The 19,127-nt window shown below is 38.9% G+C and overlaps 1 protein-coding gene across 1 annotated transcript; it reads right to left on the bottom strand.

Moving 5' to 3' along the window:
• Positions 1-8,880: 8,880 nt before the first annotated feature.
• Positions 8,881-15,350, bottom strand: LOC129752634 (uncharacterized). The gene is made up of 2 exons (XM_055748410.1): positions 14,698-15,350; positions 8,881-14,506 (listed from the first exon to the last, which is right to left on the bottom strand). The coding sequence occupies exons 1-2, from the start codon at positions 15,348-15,350 to the stop codon at positions 8,881-8,883; spliced, it is 6,279 nt and encodes a 2,092-aa protein (XP_055604385.1).
• Positions 15,351-19,127: the final 3,777 nt, after the last annotated feature.

Below are 19,127 nucleotides of genomic sequence, written 5' to 3'. Positions count from 1 at the left end.
ATGGAAATAAATAAAATGAAAAATTTTGTGTTGTATGGCACCTTCAGTTTTGTCTCAATAATTCTGGAAAGCCTTGTCAGTGGACGCTGCATTGTGCTGCAAAAAAATTTCCAGTGCGTCACTCAGCGTTTTAGCACTCAAGGGCACCTTTAATCCCAGGGCTGGAAGTTGGTCACTTTTTAGTAACTTTGTCACTTTTTTCAGACTGGTCACTCAGAAGTTACTTATTTTGAAATTTGGTTACTAAAGTCACATTTTTCAATAATTACTTTCAACTGAGCTAATTTTTAAACATTTTTTCTTATTTAAAATTCCGTTTTATGTCACTCGAGACACGCAGTAAGTATTAATCAGGATTAACACTAGAATAACGTCAATTCGACGTGTTCCACTTTTTTTTTTATTTCGTTTGTGGAAAATTCACTCAATCTAAATTGAATAAATGATTCAGATCCAGTGAGGAAGTTTATTGTTTTGCCTTTATTTATGGCTAAAACATGAACATTTTCTAATTGAAAAAATGAATTTAAACAAAAATGGGTTGGTTCATTTGTAACCCTAGTGTTAATAATTGCTAAATACAAAGCACAAATTGTGAAAAGTGACTCTATCGAATTGAAAGTTTATGAGACATTCTTTAATTTCATAAAACCTTTTAAATTGTTTAATGAATTTTTTTAAAAATCTGTTTGATGTTTCATTATAATTAGCAAATGTTCTTTGAGTTAATTTTGAATTAACAAAATATATTCTACGTAAAAGATTGTTCTAGTGATATTCCTGCGATTTTTTGTTTGTATACCTTGAACCTTTCATATTTTTTTTACTATGCTTTTCTGTCAATCTTCTGTCGACATGCATTTTCAATCTTGTATCAATGTGTTGTCACTTTTTTTCGAGGTTCTTCCAATTGTTACATCATGACTTTTTTTTATGTATTTATCTATCAAGTTTTTTCAATATTGAGATTTTAACTTAACCTTGAGTCTATTCTTTAAAATTTTCGTGAAACATGTGCTGATTTCTAATTTCAGTAAATTTGTAGAATTTTAAATTTAATTTGAGTCTTCTTCAACCGTGTTAGCGGCTATGAAAAATTCTGATTTGGGTGTAGGATGAACTTGGAGAATTTGTAGATTGTTTTTTTTGGATAATAACTCGAAGTATCTATCGGACTCAGTTGTCGTAGTCCTTCGGGTACGAGCTTTTTGTTCTCTCTCACTCATGTTTCAGAACTTAAGGATTCTGTAGTCGCTATTCCTAAATCATCAAAACTCATTTAGGTAAAATGTTCTTTTTTGTCAAACATAGCCTTTCTATAAGTTGGGCCAAGGGCCTTTAAAAAACTTTTTTCAACAAGCTTAATTGTCTTTTAATCGTTCTCTAGAAATTTTTGAAATCACTATTGAGTTAGTTTTCGACTTGATCTGGTCACTATTTTTACCCTAATTTTGCTTAAAAGTAACTATTTTGCCTATCTTTTTTGCCTCATGATCGCTTCTAGCCCTGTAACCCTCACACGAAGTGTAACCTGAACATGACGCTCATTAGACCTCATTAGGTTGTTCTCTACGGGCACGAGACATGGATATTGCTCCAGGAAGACCTTCGTACGCTCGGATTATTCAAGCGACGAGTGTTAAGAACCATCTTTAGCGGCGTGCAGGAGAAAGGAATGTGGTCGCGAAGGATAAACTACAAGCTTGAACGGCTCTACGGCAAACCCAGTATCCAGAAGGTGGCGAAGGCTGGACGGATACGCTGGGCAAAACATGTTGCGAGAATGCCGAACAACTTTTCTACAAAACAGGTGTTCGCTACGAATCCGGTAGGAACGAGACGAGCAGGGAGGCAACCAGCGAGGTGGTTGGACCAAGTGGAGCGTGATCTGGCGAATGTGGGATATCCGAGCAATAGGAGAAGGGCTGCCATGGACCGAGTGAATTTTAGGAATTTTGTTTAACAAGTTATATTATGAAAATAAATAATGATCCGGGTCTCGATGTCTTTCTTGGTTCTACCATTATGCGTTATTTGGCTGCCAAGATATTGGAAGCACTCTACTTTCTCTACTTGGCCAGATGCCACGAAATTAGAACGATTTTCTGTGTTGATTTCCATCGATTTGGTATTTCCGACATTGATTTTAAGACCTGTCGCATTGGAGTTTTCAGTGAGGTTGTATAGATTACTTTGCGTAACCGAATGTCTTTAGGCGAGCAAAACAATTTTATCAGTCAGGCCGAAGTCGTTCAGTTTCTACATTGTTGAAGGTTTCTACGGAAATCCTAGGTTTGGTCTACAGTCAATCGATCCAATAAAGATCTTATCCATTACGATGAGAAAAAGTAGCGGTGACAAGATTGGATCAGACAAGACACGGTCGTGCAGGATCTTTCAACAAAACACCTTGTTCTGTTTTTGATGAGTTGGACTAGTTTCTCTGGGTTTTCTCGTCGTGTTAGAGCAGAATCAGCAAACACCAGTTGAAAAGATTTCTGGAATTCGTTGATTTGCTCGAAGCGTTTTAATGAGGTCCACACATGATCAGCCTGATCGGAATCCAGCTTGTTGCCGTCGGAGGGTAGCGTCTTTTTTCTCCTGAATCCTGTTCAGAATTACTTTGCAAAGTACTTTGAGGGTTGTACAGATCAAAGTTATGCCTCGCCAGTTACCGCACTCTGACAGATCTCCTTCCTTTGGGACCTTTACGAGGATACCCTGCATCCAGTCGGCCGGTAGCAGTATCCCAGATGTCAGCGAATAGCTTTCAGCACTTCAGCAGGGATGCAAACGATCCCAGGCGCTTTGTTGGATTTCATGTCTTTGATTGCCACTTATGGTTGGCGCTTCGAGCTCTGTTTGCCATCGCTATTCGTAACTCGGAAAAGTTGTTCGATATGTTCAGTCCATCGTTTGAGCTGATCTGTTCGATCGGTCAATAACTGACTCTGACTCGATCTTTTAGCTGCATTCTTGTATTAGTCCTTGCACCACAAAGCCGGTGGAAAATGTCATAAAGTAATCGGATATCTCCTTTGGTGGCGACTCTTACTCCCTCTTCGCCTAAGAAGTTTGTGTTCAGGCTCTCTTGTCTCGTCTACAAGCTCGTTTATTTGCCTTTTCCAGCTCCGCATATCGTAAGCGGGCGGCTGCTTTTGCTGACCCGTTACATGCCTGTTCAATTTCGACTTTCTTCTTTCTCCGATTGTCGACCATCCTCCAGGTTTAAACCGACATTCATTAACTTTTTTTTTCCACAAACTTTACCGAGACTACCATGGCTCGTCGTGATAAAGACATTCTTGATTCCACACCAGTATTCTTCGACTGTTCCGTCTGTCGGCAGTTTCGTGGCTAGGGATTCAAGCTGTTCACCCAACGATGCCACATTTTCATCTGTCTCATCAGTGTATCTCTTTCTGGTACATTGGGACTCTGATTGGTGATAATTAGACACACTTATGAGCAGGCTTGGCAAATATCATCGTCATGAGGCGTGAAGCTGTGACTGTAAAGCCTCTTGGTCCGTCAAACTCAATTGACTGTTCCTTAACGACCAGTCACTTCTTTTGCCAGTCATTCATTCCCCATTCATTTGAAGCTAAAATAATAATCTAGTCAAGGAATCGCATTCAAACGACCGATGACGAAAAAGAAACGCATTTATTATTATTGTTGCTCCTGCCAGCAAGCCGAAGACGACCGAAGAGGAACAAGAAAAGCATTTATTATTATTGTTGCTCCTGCCAGCAAGCTCGTTTTCAGTTTTTTATTGCTATTGTTGCTCTCTGCCAGCAAGTCGTTCAATTAGTTGTACCTGCTGTCAGCAGCCGATCGAAGTGTGAAGAGATTTGCCAGTCACTCTCAGGAGAAATTTAGACCATGTGTAGGAGCTTCGCCAGTCGATGATGGAGAAATGTTGATTGTTGTCGTGCTTTGTCCGTCATGCGAGTAGTGAGGCTCCGTCAATTGAGAACAGTGCCAGTCGTTTGATGAAACAAAACTAATCGGGTCAAGCGTGACGGGCGAAATTTACCATCACTGCTTATGAGACAGATTTTTTGTGGTAACGCTGTGTTCAACGTATGCTCTTTTCACCTCTAGATTCTTCTTAGGAGGCGGCAACGTTACACGATTTGTCTATGTATCGTGTGACCAACATATTTTTAATATGTGCTCGTGAATCTCGTTTTCAAGCTTTTTTTCCTCAGATTTAAGCTTTTTTTGCCTTGAGAGCATAGGAGACGAAAGCTTAAATCTGAGGAAAAAAGCTTAAATCTGTCAAAACGAGGGGAAAAAAGGGGAAATCTGAGAGATGTGCTCCATACGGTTTGAATAGCGTTGCCGCCGCCTGATTCTTCTACTGGCAGACATCGTATCGACATCCGACTTTCTCCTCTCGCCGTTGGACACGCGCAACTCTTAGTCGTATCTCACCCAGGCGGCGGCAACGCTATTCAAACCGTATGGAGCACATCTCTCTGATTTCCCCTTTTTTCCCCCTCGTTTTGACAGATTTAAGCTTTTTCCCTCAGATTTAAGCTTTCTTCTCCTATGCTCTCAAGGCAAAAAAGCTTAAATCTGAGGAAAAAAAGCTTAAAAACGAGATTCACGAGCACATATTTAAAAGATGTTGGTCACACGATACATAGGGGGATTTTTTTTAATTATCTGACGGGTTTGCGCCGGGGGTCTTCAGATTTTCCCCAAAATTGAAAATTTGGTTCATTTTTGCGACTTAAAAACACATTTTTTCAGATTTCTTACATTTTTATTTTTTGAGTTAGCTTCGGTTAGATTTTTTTGTAAATAAAAAATAACCATTTTTCAAAGCTACATAACTCAGTTGTTTCTCAACGGAAATTATAAAATAGCGCATCAAAATGCATTGAAATTTTATCAGCTTTCCAAATAGAATAGTTGAAAAAAATTAAATATTGACCTTCAACATGAAAAGTTGTAAATAAACTTTAAATGACGTCTAAAAGTACCGTTTGCACCACCGAATATTTTGCGAAAAATACCATTGTATAGCTCGATTTATGATGCAACTTTCATCTGAAGACACCAAAGTGGGCCATTAACACCTTGAAGAGTTATGAAAGAAATAATGACAATATATGTCTTTTTTTGCATCGAAAACAAACAATGGTGGAACAACTGCACTCACATATGGAGATAGCAAGCACTTCTAACAACATGGAAACAAAAGAACTTATCAAAGCTGGTAAAAACACTATTTTTTCGTCCTTTTCAGACTGCCCCTGCTCGCATAACAGTCCCATATGAATTTTCGTCATTTTAGGTCAATATAAGGCTTCAACATAAAAGACTTTAAAAAAGAGGTTTGGTTCTAGAAATTTCGAAAAAAAAAAATCAATTCGTGGCTGTCCTATATGAAATATACCTGAATAACAGTCCCATATGTGAAATACCACGGATTTGGTTACTTTTCAATGTTTCTTTCGGCGAAATAGTCTTTGGCTTATTGCTTTGAATCATTTAAACATTTTTTTAACTCACTTGATGTCGAATGATGCACACTAGTTTTCGAAGGCAGGTCTGACTTTCTTAGGAATGACTTCCTGAGCGAAAAACTATCGGATGCAATCCAAAATCGTAAAAAGATTCAACTTACAATGTGGAATTTGTGATATTTTATTGCAAAAGTATGTTTTTTTTCTGACAATTGCATTTAGAAGTTCAAAAATGGTTAAATTTAAGTCTTAGAAAGTAGCTTGGTGAGAAAAATATATTTTGTATGGGACTGTTATGCGAGTAGATTTGAAAAAGGTTTCAAATATGGTCGATTAACATGATGAATAAAAATGGTGCTCCGGACCTTACCATTAAACCAATTTCGAAAATTTCATGACACCCTAGAAACGATTTTCGTTTATGCTGAAAGTGGTGGTCATAATTTAAAAATATATTCCAAAACAGAAAAAGCTGATTGTCTCGCTTGCTTATTTTTGTATATGGGACTGTTATGAAAGAAGGGGCGGTAGATTGTTGCAACTTAACTGACTTCATGTTATATCCAAAAATCTAATAAAGTATTCGTTCATACCCAGTTTTGCACCAGGTCACAACAAGTTACGCACATTTTACTGTCATTTTTAGAAGTTTATGGAAGAAGTTAGAAGGGAAAGGATTTCGGTGTCCAGTGCTTAGCTCCCGATATAAAAACTATGTAAAGCACGTCTATATTTCATTTTTTTAATCACATTTTTGTGATCCCAAACACAGGGACTGAACATTCTACTATTGGCTTTGATTATGCTTCATAATGATCTTTGATCGAAAAATTAATAAGTTATATAGTATATGACCAGGTTGTAGAAGCAAAATTCCCATCATTAGTAATATCACATAAACAATACGATACTCAGAATTTTGGTAAAAATTTAAAGTCAGTTTTGCTGCAAACACTCTACAAAGCACGAAAAAGTAGTGTTTTTTACCTGCTTAGGTAAGTTCTTTTGTTTCCATGTTGTTAGAAGTGCTTGCTATCTCCATATGTGAGTGTAGTTGTTCCACCATTCTCAACACAACAATACGCATCTTTTTCTCGAAGATTGTGCATGGCTATCTTATTGTCTTTTGAAGCTAGGAGCATTATCGTGTAAAAAATTATCAATTTTTGAGCTGCTATTTCTCAAATTGGGGCAAACGAAAAAATCTGCTTTTTGCTGCATAAACTAGGTTGTAACACGAGTTTTAGATACAGAAAAAACTGGAGATGCGTTTTTTGTTTAACTCGAGATTTTTAATTTTGAACATCTTTTATTTTTAAGTTTTTTCAAACAAAAAATTCAAATCCTCCTCTAACATGTTCTATTTTACCGGCTTTAAAAGTTATTGAAAATTTTCTGCTTTTATGCAGATAATTGCCTCAGAAAGCGCATGCGTGCTATTCAGTATGTCATGGTAGGCGAGTTTGATATTAGAGATATATTCGATTAGGCGAAATGAAAGTTCCATACAGTGTTTTAAACTGTTAATTGCAAGAAGAAAACTACCTAAAATGTAAGGCGAAAAGTCAACATCCTGAAAAAATCACCAGATGCATCATCGCAAGCGTCTGTACAACCCACGGTAGATCCGTATGCGCCAGAGGAAGGTTTGGCTTTTCTTTGTCGGAGTGACTTAACCAAAGCACATTGAAAACCGCCAAATGAACTTTTTAGAAGGGAACAATGACTATCCCTCTTCAACTACATTATGAAGACCAATCAAACTTCTTTTTAAAAATGAAACCTGTGTGTTAACGCAGAGAGAAGTTTGAAAATGGAAGATGAGATATAAGTATTACGTCCAACATGCTGTTTGTTCAAGAATTTTTTGTCAATACCAAAACCGAACTTCTCTTTACCATGGCTGATACAAAAGAAATTAACGTTTTGACCAACTCGTGTTCTCAAAAATGTTACATTAGTAAACCATCTGGGAAAAGGCTGAACGAACCACAACCAATCGACGAGGAAAATCCTAATAAATATTGTTATGGTTTTTCCCCGTTACATGCGTACATACGATCCATGGAGGTGTTTTTAAAAGCTCTCTACATATTAAGAATTAATTATTCTTCTTGACGTGTTCGTAACTTGAAATTCGACTTACGAAATGTAACAGTTCTTGTTATAATCTTTTTTTTTAGTTAGAAGAAACCCAACTGTAGCGCAGAGAGAAGCTCAAATTCATCGTCAAAGAAATTCAACTACCTGTAGCTGCGCACAGTATTTCAAAAAATATTTGAATTTAACATCTTCAACATTATTATTAAACGAATATGCACTTTTTTATATAAAAAATAATTTTTAGCTACAATATTTATAAAAGGGAATATTTGAGAATGATAACAAATAAAGCATAAATAATCTCATTCGATCAACGGAATGTGAATTCAATGAACATTATAGCACGAAATTTGTATACGTGCTTTTTTGTTTGAAAAAAACTTAAAAATATAAGATGTTCAAAATTAAAAATCTCGAGTTAAACAAAAAACGCATCTCCAGTTTTTTCTGTATCTAATACTCGTATTACAACCTTGTTTATGCAGCAAAAAGCAGATTTTTTCGTTTGCCCTAATTTGAGATATAGCAGCTCAAAAATTGATAATTTTTTACACGATAATGCTCCTAGCTTCAAAAGACAATAAGATAGCCATGCACAATCTTCGAGAAAAAGATGCGTATTGTTGTGTTGAGAAAGTGTTTAGAACACACCAAACTTGTAGAGCATCTATTAAAAAAGTTATAAGCAAAAACCGTTTTTTTTAGACACGCCCTACTCTTTTAATCTTGAAAAAATCATAGAGCGATACCGTTTCATTGTACGACTTTGGTATGTTCAGCAAAGTTTCTTCAAATGGTACAATCTACAGCTTTCTAGAATATTTCTATACTCTATCTGTCAGCGAATTTTTCGGAGTTCCGTTTAGCAAACACCTTTTAAGTTGGTAATTAGCTCAAAGCTGCAAATCATTTAATTCAGTTAGTAAGGTTACAAATTATTTCATCGATTAACTTACATATTTAGTCTCCTATTTTGCTAATTCGTGACAGATCTGATTTTTATTGATATAGGAATCGTAGCTATAAGTTTTATAAATGTTAATGCAAATACAATATATATAAATTTTAATATTTTATACCTTTAATCGAAATGTGGTTTTAGTATGATAACGATTCAGCTACAAGTGACGTGTAATGTATAAAAAATAAGGGAATAAGATCTGAGTTAATCTAACTATAAGCTGTCATCTCTGGACTCTACTGCTCTCTGCTGAATCTCTCGCTGCATCAGGTCTCACATCGGGTGCACCGGGCAAAAACGCACGCAACATCCTCCCCCTCATGTCACCGTAACATTTTATTCGGTGTCATGCACACCTACATCCAAAAGTGCTAGTTTAGTGAACGGTCTTGTAAGTATTCCATTTTTTGTCTGGAGATCAGCTAGCCGAGCGACACCATCTTTCCCCGGGAATATCTTCAATATTCTACCTCTTGTCCACTTATTTCTGACACCCTCATTTACAACTACAACCAATTCACCTTCCTTAATGGGTCGCACGTCTTCAAACCATTTGGTTCTCCTTGTTATGGTTGGCAAATACTCGTTTATCCAGCGGCGCCAGAATGTTTGGAGCACTTGCTGTATCAGGTCCCAACTCCCCCTAATAGCAGCGCCTTTTGGGATACACTGTTTGACTCCCTGGTTAGTTCCTTTTGAATTGAGAAGCAAGAAGTGATTTGGAGTTAATGATTCATCGTTCTCTGTTCTCAACGGGATGAAAGTTAACGGTCTCGAGTTCACCATGTGTTCAGCTTCAGCTAATACAGTTAGTAGTGATTCGTCGTCCAGCTTTCTCATAGTTGGGATCGACCCCAGCGCCGTTTTAATTGACCTCACCATCCTCTCCCAACAGCCTCCCATGTGTGGAGCAGCGGGTGGGATAAAATACCACTGTGTGAGAGTGTCAGTAAAGGTGCTGCACATTTCTTCGTTAATGTTCTCTAACTCTGCTTTTAGCTCACGGCTAACACCGATAAAGTTTGTTCCATGATCGGTGTATATTTCTTCTGGAGCTCCCCTGCGAGCTATAAATCGACGTATGGCCTTCTTGCACGAATCGCTAGTCAATGAAGATGCTACCTCTAAATGCACCGCACGTACGGTAAGACAGGTGAAGAGTACTACCCATCGTTTCTCAGCTGATCTTTTAACTTTAACCAAGTACGGTCCAAAGTAATCAATCCCTGTGTAAGTAAAAGGACGCACGTAGGGAGTAATTCGAACTTTCGGGAGGGGGCCCATTTTAGGAGCAGCAGGAATGGACTTGTAAACCCGACACCACATACAATTCTTGATTGCCAGTTGCACTTGAATCCTCAGTCTGGGTATCTGAAATTTCTGTCGCACCTCGTTGACAACAGTTTCATGGTTGGCATGTTGATGTCGACGATGATACCAATCCAACAGCAGCATAGTTATTCTGTGATTCTTCGGTAATATTATTGGAAACTTTGAATCGTAAGACAGCCAATCTGCAGCTTCTGTTCTACCGTTGATACGAAGAACTCCTGCTGTATCTAAAAACGCATCATATCTGGCGAGCTGACTTGATGTTGGAAGCTTTCGTTTGTTACCTTCGGTTGCATTTTGGTTATGGATCAACACGGCTACTTCATCAGAGAATTCAGCTTGCGCGATTTTCCACAAAGTTGTTTCGGCGTTCCTGAGGTTTTCACTTGTAATAATTTTTTGTGCGAGTGGTCTTGGGCCGATGAACAGAAAAACGTATGCCATGGTACGTAACAAACGCTCCCACTTCGAAAAGCGGGTGGCGTCTATCTCTGGTTCATTCAAGATGTGCGTGTTGATCCAGGTCGGTTTAATTTCCTCGTTGGTTTCGGGTATCGAACAATCTTTGGGCCATTCCTCTTCTTCGTCATACAGGAACTCGGGAGCGTTGTACCACCGATTTCGTGAATCAAATGCGGGACCCTTTCCCCATTTTGTAGCATCGTCAGCAACGTTGAGACGTGTAGGGACCCATCTCCATTCTTCGACGTTTGATGAATCTAAAATTTCACTTATTCGATGACCCACATAAGGACGGTAGCGGCGCAGATCCGACCTAATCCAGGAAAGAACTGTCGTTGAATCACTCCAAAAATATGTTTTATTTATTTTCAGTGACATGCCTGCTTCGATCGTCTTTCTAAGACGCACTCCGATGACTGCTGCTAGCAACTCCAGCCGCGGTATTGAAAGTAGTTGTAACGGCGCGACCTTCGTTTTAGATGAGACCAGGGCACAACGAACGTAAGAATAATCCACGATCCGGAAATAAGCAACAGCGGCATATGCTTCCTCACTCGCATCGACGAAGATATGAAGTTGTAAACTTTGATAGCTGTCTACCTGGTAGCCGGGAAAGTAGCATCTATGTACTCGAACTTTTTCTATATCTTTTAGTGAAGTTGCCCAAAGCTTGAATCTTGAATATACCTTCGGGGGAATTTCTTCATCCCATCCGGTTTTAACTCGCCATAAATCCTGAATGATGATTTTCCCATGAATAATAAAGTTCGAGACTATTCCTAACGGATCAAAAATACTCATAACTAATCTCAGAAGCTGACGTTTTGTAGGAATAATATTTCCGTTGATGATCTCTGCTATATCTTTCTGAAAGGTAAGTGTAAATTTGAACACATCTTCATCTGGATGCCAGGTCATTCCCAAAAGACGTTCATCTGCATTCGTTCCCGTTTCAGTATTGAACCGTAAAGTTTTAATGGTCGATGGATCAGTCTCACCTAATTTGTTCAAAACCGTTTTCGAGCTAGACATCCAATTGACGATTTTAAAGCCACCATTTGCGTGTATTTCGGAAACTTGCTGAGCAAGTTCAATTGCCTGTTCATCGGTATCAACGCTTTTAAGACAATCGTCAACATAATGGGAATTAATGACGACATCAGCAGCTTCGGGATAATGTTTAGCATATTTAGCCGCGTTAAGATTCTTAACATACTGAGAGTGCGCAGGTGAACATGTGGCCCCGAATATTGCTACGTCGGAAACCATTGTTTGAATTTCTTGATCCGGCGAATTTCGCCAAAGGAATAGCTGCGCACATCGGTCTTCTTCTCGAACTGACATTTGGTGAAACATTTCGCGTATGTCACCTGAAATGGCTACTTGTCTCTCGCGATAGCGTAATAATATTGATAATAAAGAACTCAACAAATCTGGACCCTTCATTAGCATGCTATTCAGTGAAACTCCGTCCACTTTTGCAGCCGCGTCCCAAATTAAGCGAATTTTGTCAGGTTTTTTCGGGTTTATTACTACACCCAGTGGAAGATACCACGTTCGTCTAATATCAAAGTTGCCAATTTCGTCAGGAGTGGCTCTATGCACGTAGCCCTTTTGCTGGTATGCTGCTATTTGTTGTCGAACATTGTCGTACAAATCGGGTTCTTTTCCAAGACGTTTTTCCAAGCATCGCAGTCGTTTTTCCGCCATCGGTCTGCTGTCAGGAAACTCAATGTAGTCATACCTCCACAATAGTCCGACCTCGAAATGTCCATCAGCCTTCTGTTTCGTTGTTGCTTCTAGGATCTGTTGAGCTCGCAGATCCTCGGATGGTGTGATCTCTGGAGCCACTGCTACACCCAAACTTTCCAGCCTGAAAAATTGTTGCACATAATCGTGTAAATTATCATCTTTATTGGTACATATATGCATTTGTCGATGGGGTATTGATTGTGCTCCCTTTGGTAGACAACCATAAACCGACCAACCTATTCGAGATTTTGCTGCAACAGGCTCTCCTGTACGACCTTCCCTAGTTTTGAGTGCTGTTAATAAACGTACGTTACTGAGTCCAATAAGTAGCCCGGGTGTTGCTGACTTGAAACTAGAAATCGGGAGCCCTGCGAGGTGATTATAGGTTCGGCTCATTTCTTCGTAGTTAAGGCTTTGCGCAGGAAGGTCGAGACTATCTACCGTATAAACCTCTGATAGTGAATGTCGAATTTTACTTCCTGCCGCAGATATTTCTAAGCTCACCTTCTTGGTGCCGGAAATGGTTTTGTTTACGCCGCCAGTCCATTGCATACATAGGGAGGTTATCGGGCCTTCCGCCCCCAGCTCGTTGGCAATCGCGTTTTCCAAGAGTGTGACCGAAGATCCATCATCCAAAAAGGCGAATGTTTCCACCTGACCGCTCGGCCCGTACAAAGTTACGGGTAACATTCGATAGAGAACCGACGTACTTGAAAGTTGATGAATACTCACTGTAGCTTTAACTGTTTGTTCTTGTGAATCGGGTTGAAAATGCAACATCCGGTGGTGTCGTTTCTTACAGTTGTTTAAGCCGCAGGCTTCCTTTCTGCAAGGCCAACGTCGATGAAAGGTAAGGCAATTACGGCACAATTTGTTCTGTTTGACGAATGACCAGCGGTCGTCCACCGACAGGTTAAGAAAGCTGGAACAATTTTCTAACGTTCGGCAATCACCTCTGCAGTTCACACACATCTTCGAAGTTGCATGAGATCCTACGAATCTTTCCTCTGGTTCGTCACCTTCTGATTCTTCCACTGCAGCATGTGTATTCACGAAAGCTCTGTTTGTCTTAGGCCGCTCCTCACGATTGGTTTTGCCGGAAGGCCCACTAGACAGTGTCACCTGGCTCGTAGCTGTCGTAATTATTTCCATGTATTTTCCAAAAATATGCAGATCAACGGAAGGGAATTGCTGTTGATATAGAGCCCAATTCAACTTGACGTGGAATGGCAATTTGCCCACCAACTCTTGCAGAAGTTCTGGATTCCCGAAATGCATCTCCATACCAGTAGCTTTCAGATGACCGCACAGGTTTTGAACCGCTAGACCGAAGGTAATCAAGGTGTCCTCACGATCCGCTTTCGGGGTAGGAAGACTGCGAATCTTATTGATCATATTATGAATGATTTGCTCTGGCCGTCCATAAAGAGTAGTCAGAGTAGAGATTACATTTGAAACCGTAGAAGGATGTAGGAGAAAACTGTTGACTGCTTCCTTAGCGCTCCCTTTGAGACTCCGTTGTAGACGCAATAGGTTTTCGGAGTCGGAAAACCCGCAAACAGCCGTGGAATGTTGATAACTGCATATGAAGAGTGGCCAATGAAGTGGATCTCCGTCGAACACCGGGAGATCTTTCGATACGTTTCGAGCTGCTAATTGCGCGGGGGAGGGATTAATTAGCTGAATGACGTTGCTACTGGCACTGTTTTGGAATTCAGGTTGACGCGATTGAGTACATGGAGGTTGTAGTTGTGGGGAGATATTTGTAAATACATATGGAGGTATTGGGGGTGTCTGATCGACGTTTTCATTTAGGGAACGGGCCCCAACCGGGGTGCTCAAAGCTTCGAAATAACCGTTGTTCATGTTATCAGGTTTTATATAAGTTACATGAGGGTACATGTTTGGCGTACTTACCGGTGACATGGCGGAAGGAGGAGGAGGGATGTTACCTGTTACTGGACTTATCCCTATGACACTTTCAGTTGCGTTCGTGGATCCTTGAATAGCCGCTTGAAGTTGCATCCTCAGGAGTTTCTCAGCTTGCCTCAGATAAGTCAACTCATCATCACGTTCTTGCAGTTCAGCTCGTTGCTGTTTAGATGCCACCTCGTATTGCTCCCGAAATTCTCGCACCTGTTGTCGCAAGTCAGCTTCAATTTTCCGCATCTTTTCAGCATCCGCCAATCTTTGTTGATCCAAGTTTTTTAGTTTTTCCGCCAACTCCATTTCCCTTTTTCGCCGAATATCGTTCTCCTTCTCATGGTCGTTTTGTAGTTCTCGGATTTTTCGTAAACCAGCCGTTTCACGGTGCCATTGGTCGAACGAAGGTTTCACAGACTTTGGGATTGTTCCCGTGTACTTCGCCAAACTGGGAGGTTCCTTGAGCATATCCACAAGTGGTTGAATATTAACTCTTGGAAAAGGATTATTTCGGTTGAAATTTCAGAAACACCATCAGGCAAGTTGCCGATGGAACAACTATCGACGGTCTTAGCGGTCGAAGGCTTTACAAAACAGTCACTCGGTGCCTCTCTTGAAACTCCCCCTATCTCAGCTAGTGTGGTGAGAGGAGTGGAAGTCATGTGTTTATCGAGCCTCGTCAACCTTTTGTCGGACTGCGTTTGGTTCGGTACATTTGTAAAAGATGTTTGTCGGACAATCGCTGGACCGGTACTGACTGTTGCCACAGCTTGGGCTTTAATCCAATCGGCTGTCCTAGAGTTAGAACGATCACTGCGGTGACTGCAGATACTCTTTTGTTCTTCGTCGTCATCATGTTGCAAAAGTAGTTCATATTTTTTATCCAAATATATCTGGTCCCGTTCGAGTTTATCCTTCGCTGCATCTTCCTGTAGCTTCTTTTCTTCCTCAAGGCGCTCTAAGTCCCTTTTCAGGCGTGCTCTTCGGGCACTGCTAGTGGTAGATTGCGCGGTCACAGAACTTGGTGGCTGTGTGGGAATCCGAGGAGCACACATGACGCACCGATAAACTATAAGTTTAACCGAAGATGTAGTAACTCCTGCACAGGAAAAATGATCCCATCGTTTGCAGTCTACGCACTGGACCATATACGCTTCGGCCCCATTAGGGCGATCATATAGTTTACAGTCGTGATCATTAGCTTTTTCTACGTCGACAAAACTAGGTTCAAAAGATCCTTCTTCTGGGAGATCTGGATTAGCTTCTACGTTTTGTAGGTTAGATTCTTCCCGCGCCGTCGAAGTTCTTGTCTGAGACCGGGTTTGTGGTCGATTCATAATGATTTCCTAGATATCATAAATATCTTTGAGATTCTGTCAGCGAATTTTTCGGAGTTCCGTTTAGCAAACACCTTTTAAGTTGGTAATTAGCTCAAAGCTGCAAATCATTTAATTCAGTTAGTAAGGTTACAAATTATTTCATCGATTAACTTACATATTTAGTCTCCTATTTTGCTAATTCGTGACAGATCTGATTTTTATTGATATAGGAATCGTAGCTATAAGTTTTATAAATGTTAATGCAAATACAATATATATAAATTTTAATATTTTATACCTTTAAGGCAGAAACACAATACAGCGTCGGTCGTCGCGTCACGTCAGCGGTCAACGCTGTCGATAAGTACTAAAACGCGGACGCGACGCACCCGACGATTTTTGCATCACAATTCAGCGTCAAGAGACATCTTAGACGTCTCTTGACGCTGAATTGTGATGCAAAAATCGTCGGGTGCGTCGCGTCCGCGTTTTAGTACTTATCGACAGCGTTGACCGCTGACGTGACGCGACGACCGACGCTGTATTGTGTTTCTGCCTTTAATCGAAATGTGGTTTTAGTATGATAACGATTCAGCTACAAGTGACGTGTAATGTATAAAAAATAAGGGAATAAGATCTGAGTTAATCTAACTATAAGCTGTCATCTCTGGACTCTACTGCTCTCTGCTGAATCTCTCGCTGCATCAGGTCTCACATCGGGTGCACCGGGCAAAAACGCACGCAACACTATCTATTTACCGAAAGAAATTAGTATCACGAATTTCCACGGTATTGACACGTCCTAATCATTCACCTTTTTAAAAGAGAGCGCTTATTATATAAAGTAACTTTGTAGAACAAATGATTTGTCTAAAACGCACCGATTTTGTGTAATTAATTTTGTCTCGCTAAATGTTTGTTCTGGACCATTGTGCATTGTTTGTTTTCGATGCAAAAAAAGAGATTTATTGTCATTATTTCTTTCATAACTCTTCAAGGTGTTAATGGCCCACTTTGGTGTCTTCAGATGAAAGTTGCATCATGAATCGAGCTATACAATGGTATTTTTCGCAAAATATTCGGTGGTGCAGACGGTACTTTTAGACGCCATTTAAAGTTTATTTACAACTTTTCATGTTGAAGGTCATTATTTAATTTTTTTCAACTATTCTATTTGGAAATCTGATAAAATTTCAATGCATTTTGATGTGCTATTTTATAATTTCCGTTGAGAAACAACAGAGTTATGTAGCTTTGAAAAATGGTTATTTTTAATTTACAAAAAAATCTAACCGAACTCAAAAAATAAAAATGTTAGAATTCTGAAAAAATGTGTTTTTAAGTCGCAAAAATGAACCAAATTTTCAATTTTGGGGAAAATCTGAAGACCCCCGGCGCAAATTGTCAAATAATAAAAAAAAAATCCCCATAGACAAATTGTGTAACGTTGCAGGGATCTGATCTCACCATGGACGAGGTGATGGTCAGGTGAATTGTTTACGCTTCGTTTGTTGCAGACATCAAGGACTCTTTCTCCGTTTTCGGCTGATTCAGATGCGATCGGTAGGAAATTTAATTTTCGCTTCTGTAGAAATTAATAGTATGACCGATGGAAGAACCATTTATTGGTATTAATCACCATTAAGTAATTCAGTGATTTGGCGACGAAAAAAGTTTTGTATGTATGTATGTATGTATTGTATCCACCTTGGGTTTACGGCAGCGCCGCGGTTGTGGCAAAAAAAATAACCCACGCGTCCATCTTGGTTACCACGCAACACAATCATAACCACTCAATGAGACTTCTAAGGGAATGGAATCGTAAGCAGAGGCACTAACGGTATCCAGGGTGAAAAGGGGAAAAGTCTCGAGAAGCTATAACCATATTGTTGACTAACCACGATAGCATGCAAATTATAATCCCGCCGCCAAGGCTTCCGAAAAAAAGAGTGCGTCCTTATTTTACAAAAAGAAATCAAATACTTTTTTTTTTTTTTTTTTTTTAAATTGCGACACAGAGATGGGTCTTGACTCAAACATTCAGTCAGCGAAACTTTTTTTGTAGAGAAATGAACCCAACTTAGATGAAATTTCAGGGACTAGATAAGAGAAAATCGATGTTGAAAAACATGCGAAAAAAATTCGCCTTGTCTCCCGGTGAGACTTGAACCCACATCTTGATGTGGGTTCAAGTCTCACCGGGAGACAAGGCGAATTTTTTTTTTTCGCATGTTTTTCAACATCGATTTTCTCTTATCTAGTCCCTGAAATTTCATCTAAGTTGGGTTCATTTCTCTACAAAAAAAGTAATCAAATACTTTATTTTTCTCAACCATGCCAAATTCCCTTGACATAAATTGAGGAACGTCTAGTACTCAATACGGTACTAGCATACACGGTAACCCGCTCTTTTTGTAAAACAAAGATACCCTGGTGCCCCTGCCCTTATTGTTGAAATATAATATAATGTAAAAAAAATATAATAGTAAATAATATGATATAATATAAAATATATGATATAATTTACCAGCAAATATAATAGATATCATGAATACCGACTTAGAAAATGTTCATAGTTGGTCTCAAACGAATCGATTGCCCATCAACAGCGATAAAACTAAGGCTATGTTTTTCCCCGCATCGTACAATACTTCAAATTTACCACTGCTAAGCGTTGGTAATGACGTTATCCAATACGTAGAAAGCCTAACTAATCTTGGCGTAATTATTCAAAACAATCTGCAATGGACATCATTCGTTAATTCTCAATGTTCAAAAATTTACAAAACGTTGCGTATGCTTAAAATCACTTCATATTTCTTACCCGTGAAAATAAAATTAAAACTTGTGAAAACACTCATTATGCCGCATTTAATGTTTGGTGCTGAATTTTTAGTAGGCGCGCCATTGGTTATTATGAATCGGGTTAAAGTTGCATTGCATAGCTGCATCCGCTACGTCTTCAATCTATCTCGTTACCATAGAGTTAGTCACCATCAATCGCAAATTTTAGGAACATCCTTTGAAAATTTTTATAAAAAAAGATCTTCTATTTTCATTTATAAAATAATTAACTCAATGAATCCATCTTATTTAGTGAACAAATTTATTCGGCTAAGAAGCAATCGTTTGTCTAATTTTTTAATTCCACGTCACTTCTCTGAAAGCTACGGAAAAACCATTTTCGTCAGGGGCATAGCTGTTTGGAATGACCTTCCGAACAGTATTAAAACAAGTAGATCTTTAAAATCATTCCGCAAAGAGTGTCATAGCTTTTTCATAGCCAGTAAGTAATAGTATCAGAAAAGCACCAAGAGAATTTAGTTAGTATAGTATAATCGAAACTTCAAAGCAAACCTAGCAGAACTAAATGTAGTAATTTAAAAGGAATTGAATTACCTTACTCTACATATTTGATTAAATAAATAAATAAATAAATAATATATATAATATAAAATAAAACAATATAACAAAATATAGTGAAATACGATCTAATATAGTACAATATAAAACGATATAGTATGATATAATATAATATGATTTATTCGATTTTGAAATGCGACTTTCATGATGCTGGAAGTAAACATGATTATAAATCAAATTAAACAAAACAAAAATTATTGTTGTTAAAATTTATCAGCGATGTCGACCGGTAATCTGCAAGATATTGTAATTATTTCCAAAATATTTAGTTCAATATGTGAAAATTCTAAATCCTCACTCGGCCCACTTGATTTGTGCTATTGATGCTTGAAGACTGAAGAAGGATTGAAAATCAAGAAATAATCAATCACG

The sequence above is a fragment of the Uranotaenia lowii genome, chromosome 3 (assembly GCF_029784155.1).
Source record: "Uranotaenia lowii strain MFRU-FL chromosome 3, ASM2978415v1, whole genome shotgun sequence".
Classification (NCBI taxonomy): domain Eukaryota; kingdom Metazoa; phylum Arthropoda; class Insecta; order Diptera; family Culicidae; genus Uranotaenia; species Uranotaenia lowii.
This window is presented reverse-complemented; position numbering and strand designations above follow the sequence as displayed.

Excerpts from the sequence above, each read along its gene's own strand:
- LOC129752634 (XM_055748410.1), bottom strand. The coding sequence starts at position 15,350 with ATGAATCGACCACAAACCCGGTCTCAGACAAGAACTTCGACGGCGCGG. Across the intron at positions 14,507-14,697 it reads CAAACGCAGTCCGACAAAAG|AGTTAATATTCAACCACTTG; the intron begins GTTGACGAGGCT and ends TCCTTTTCCAAG.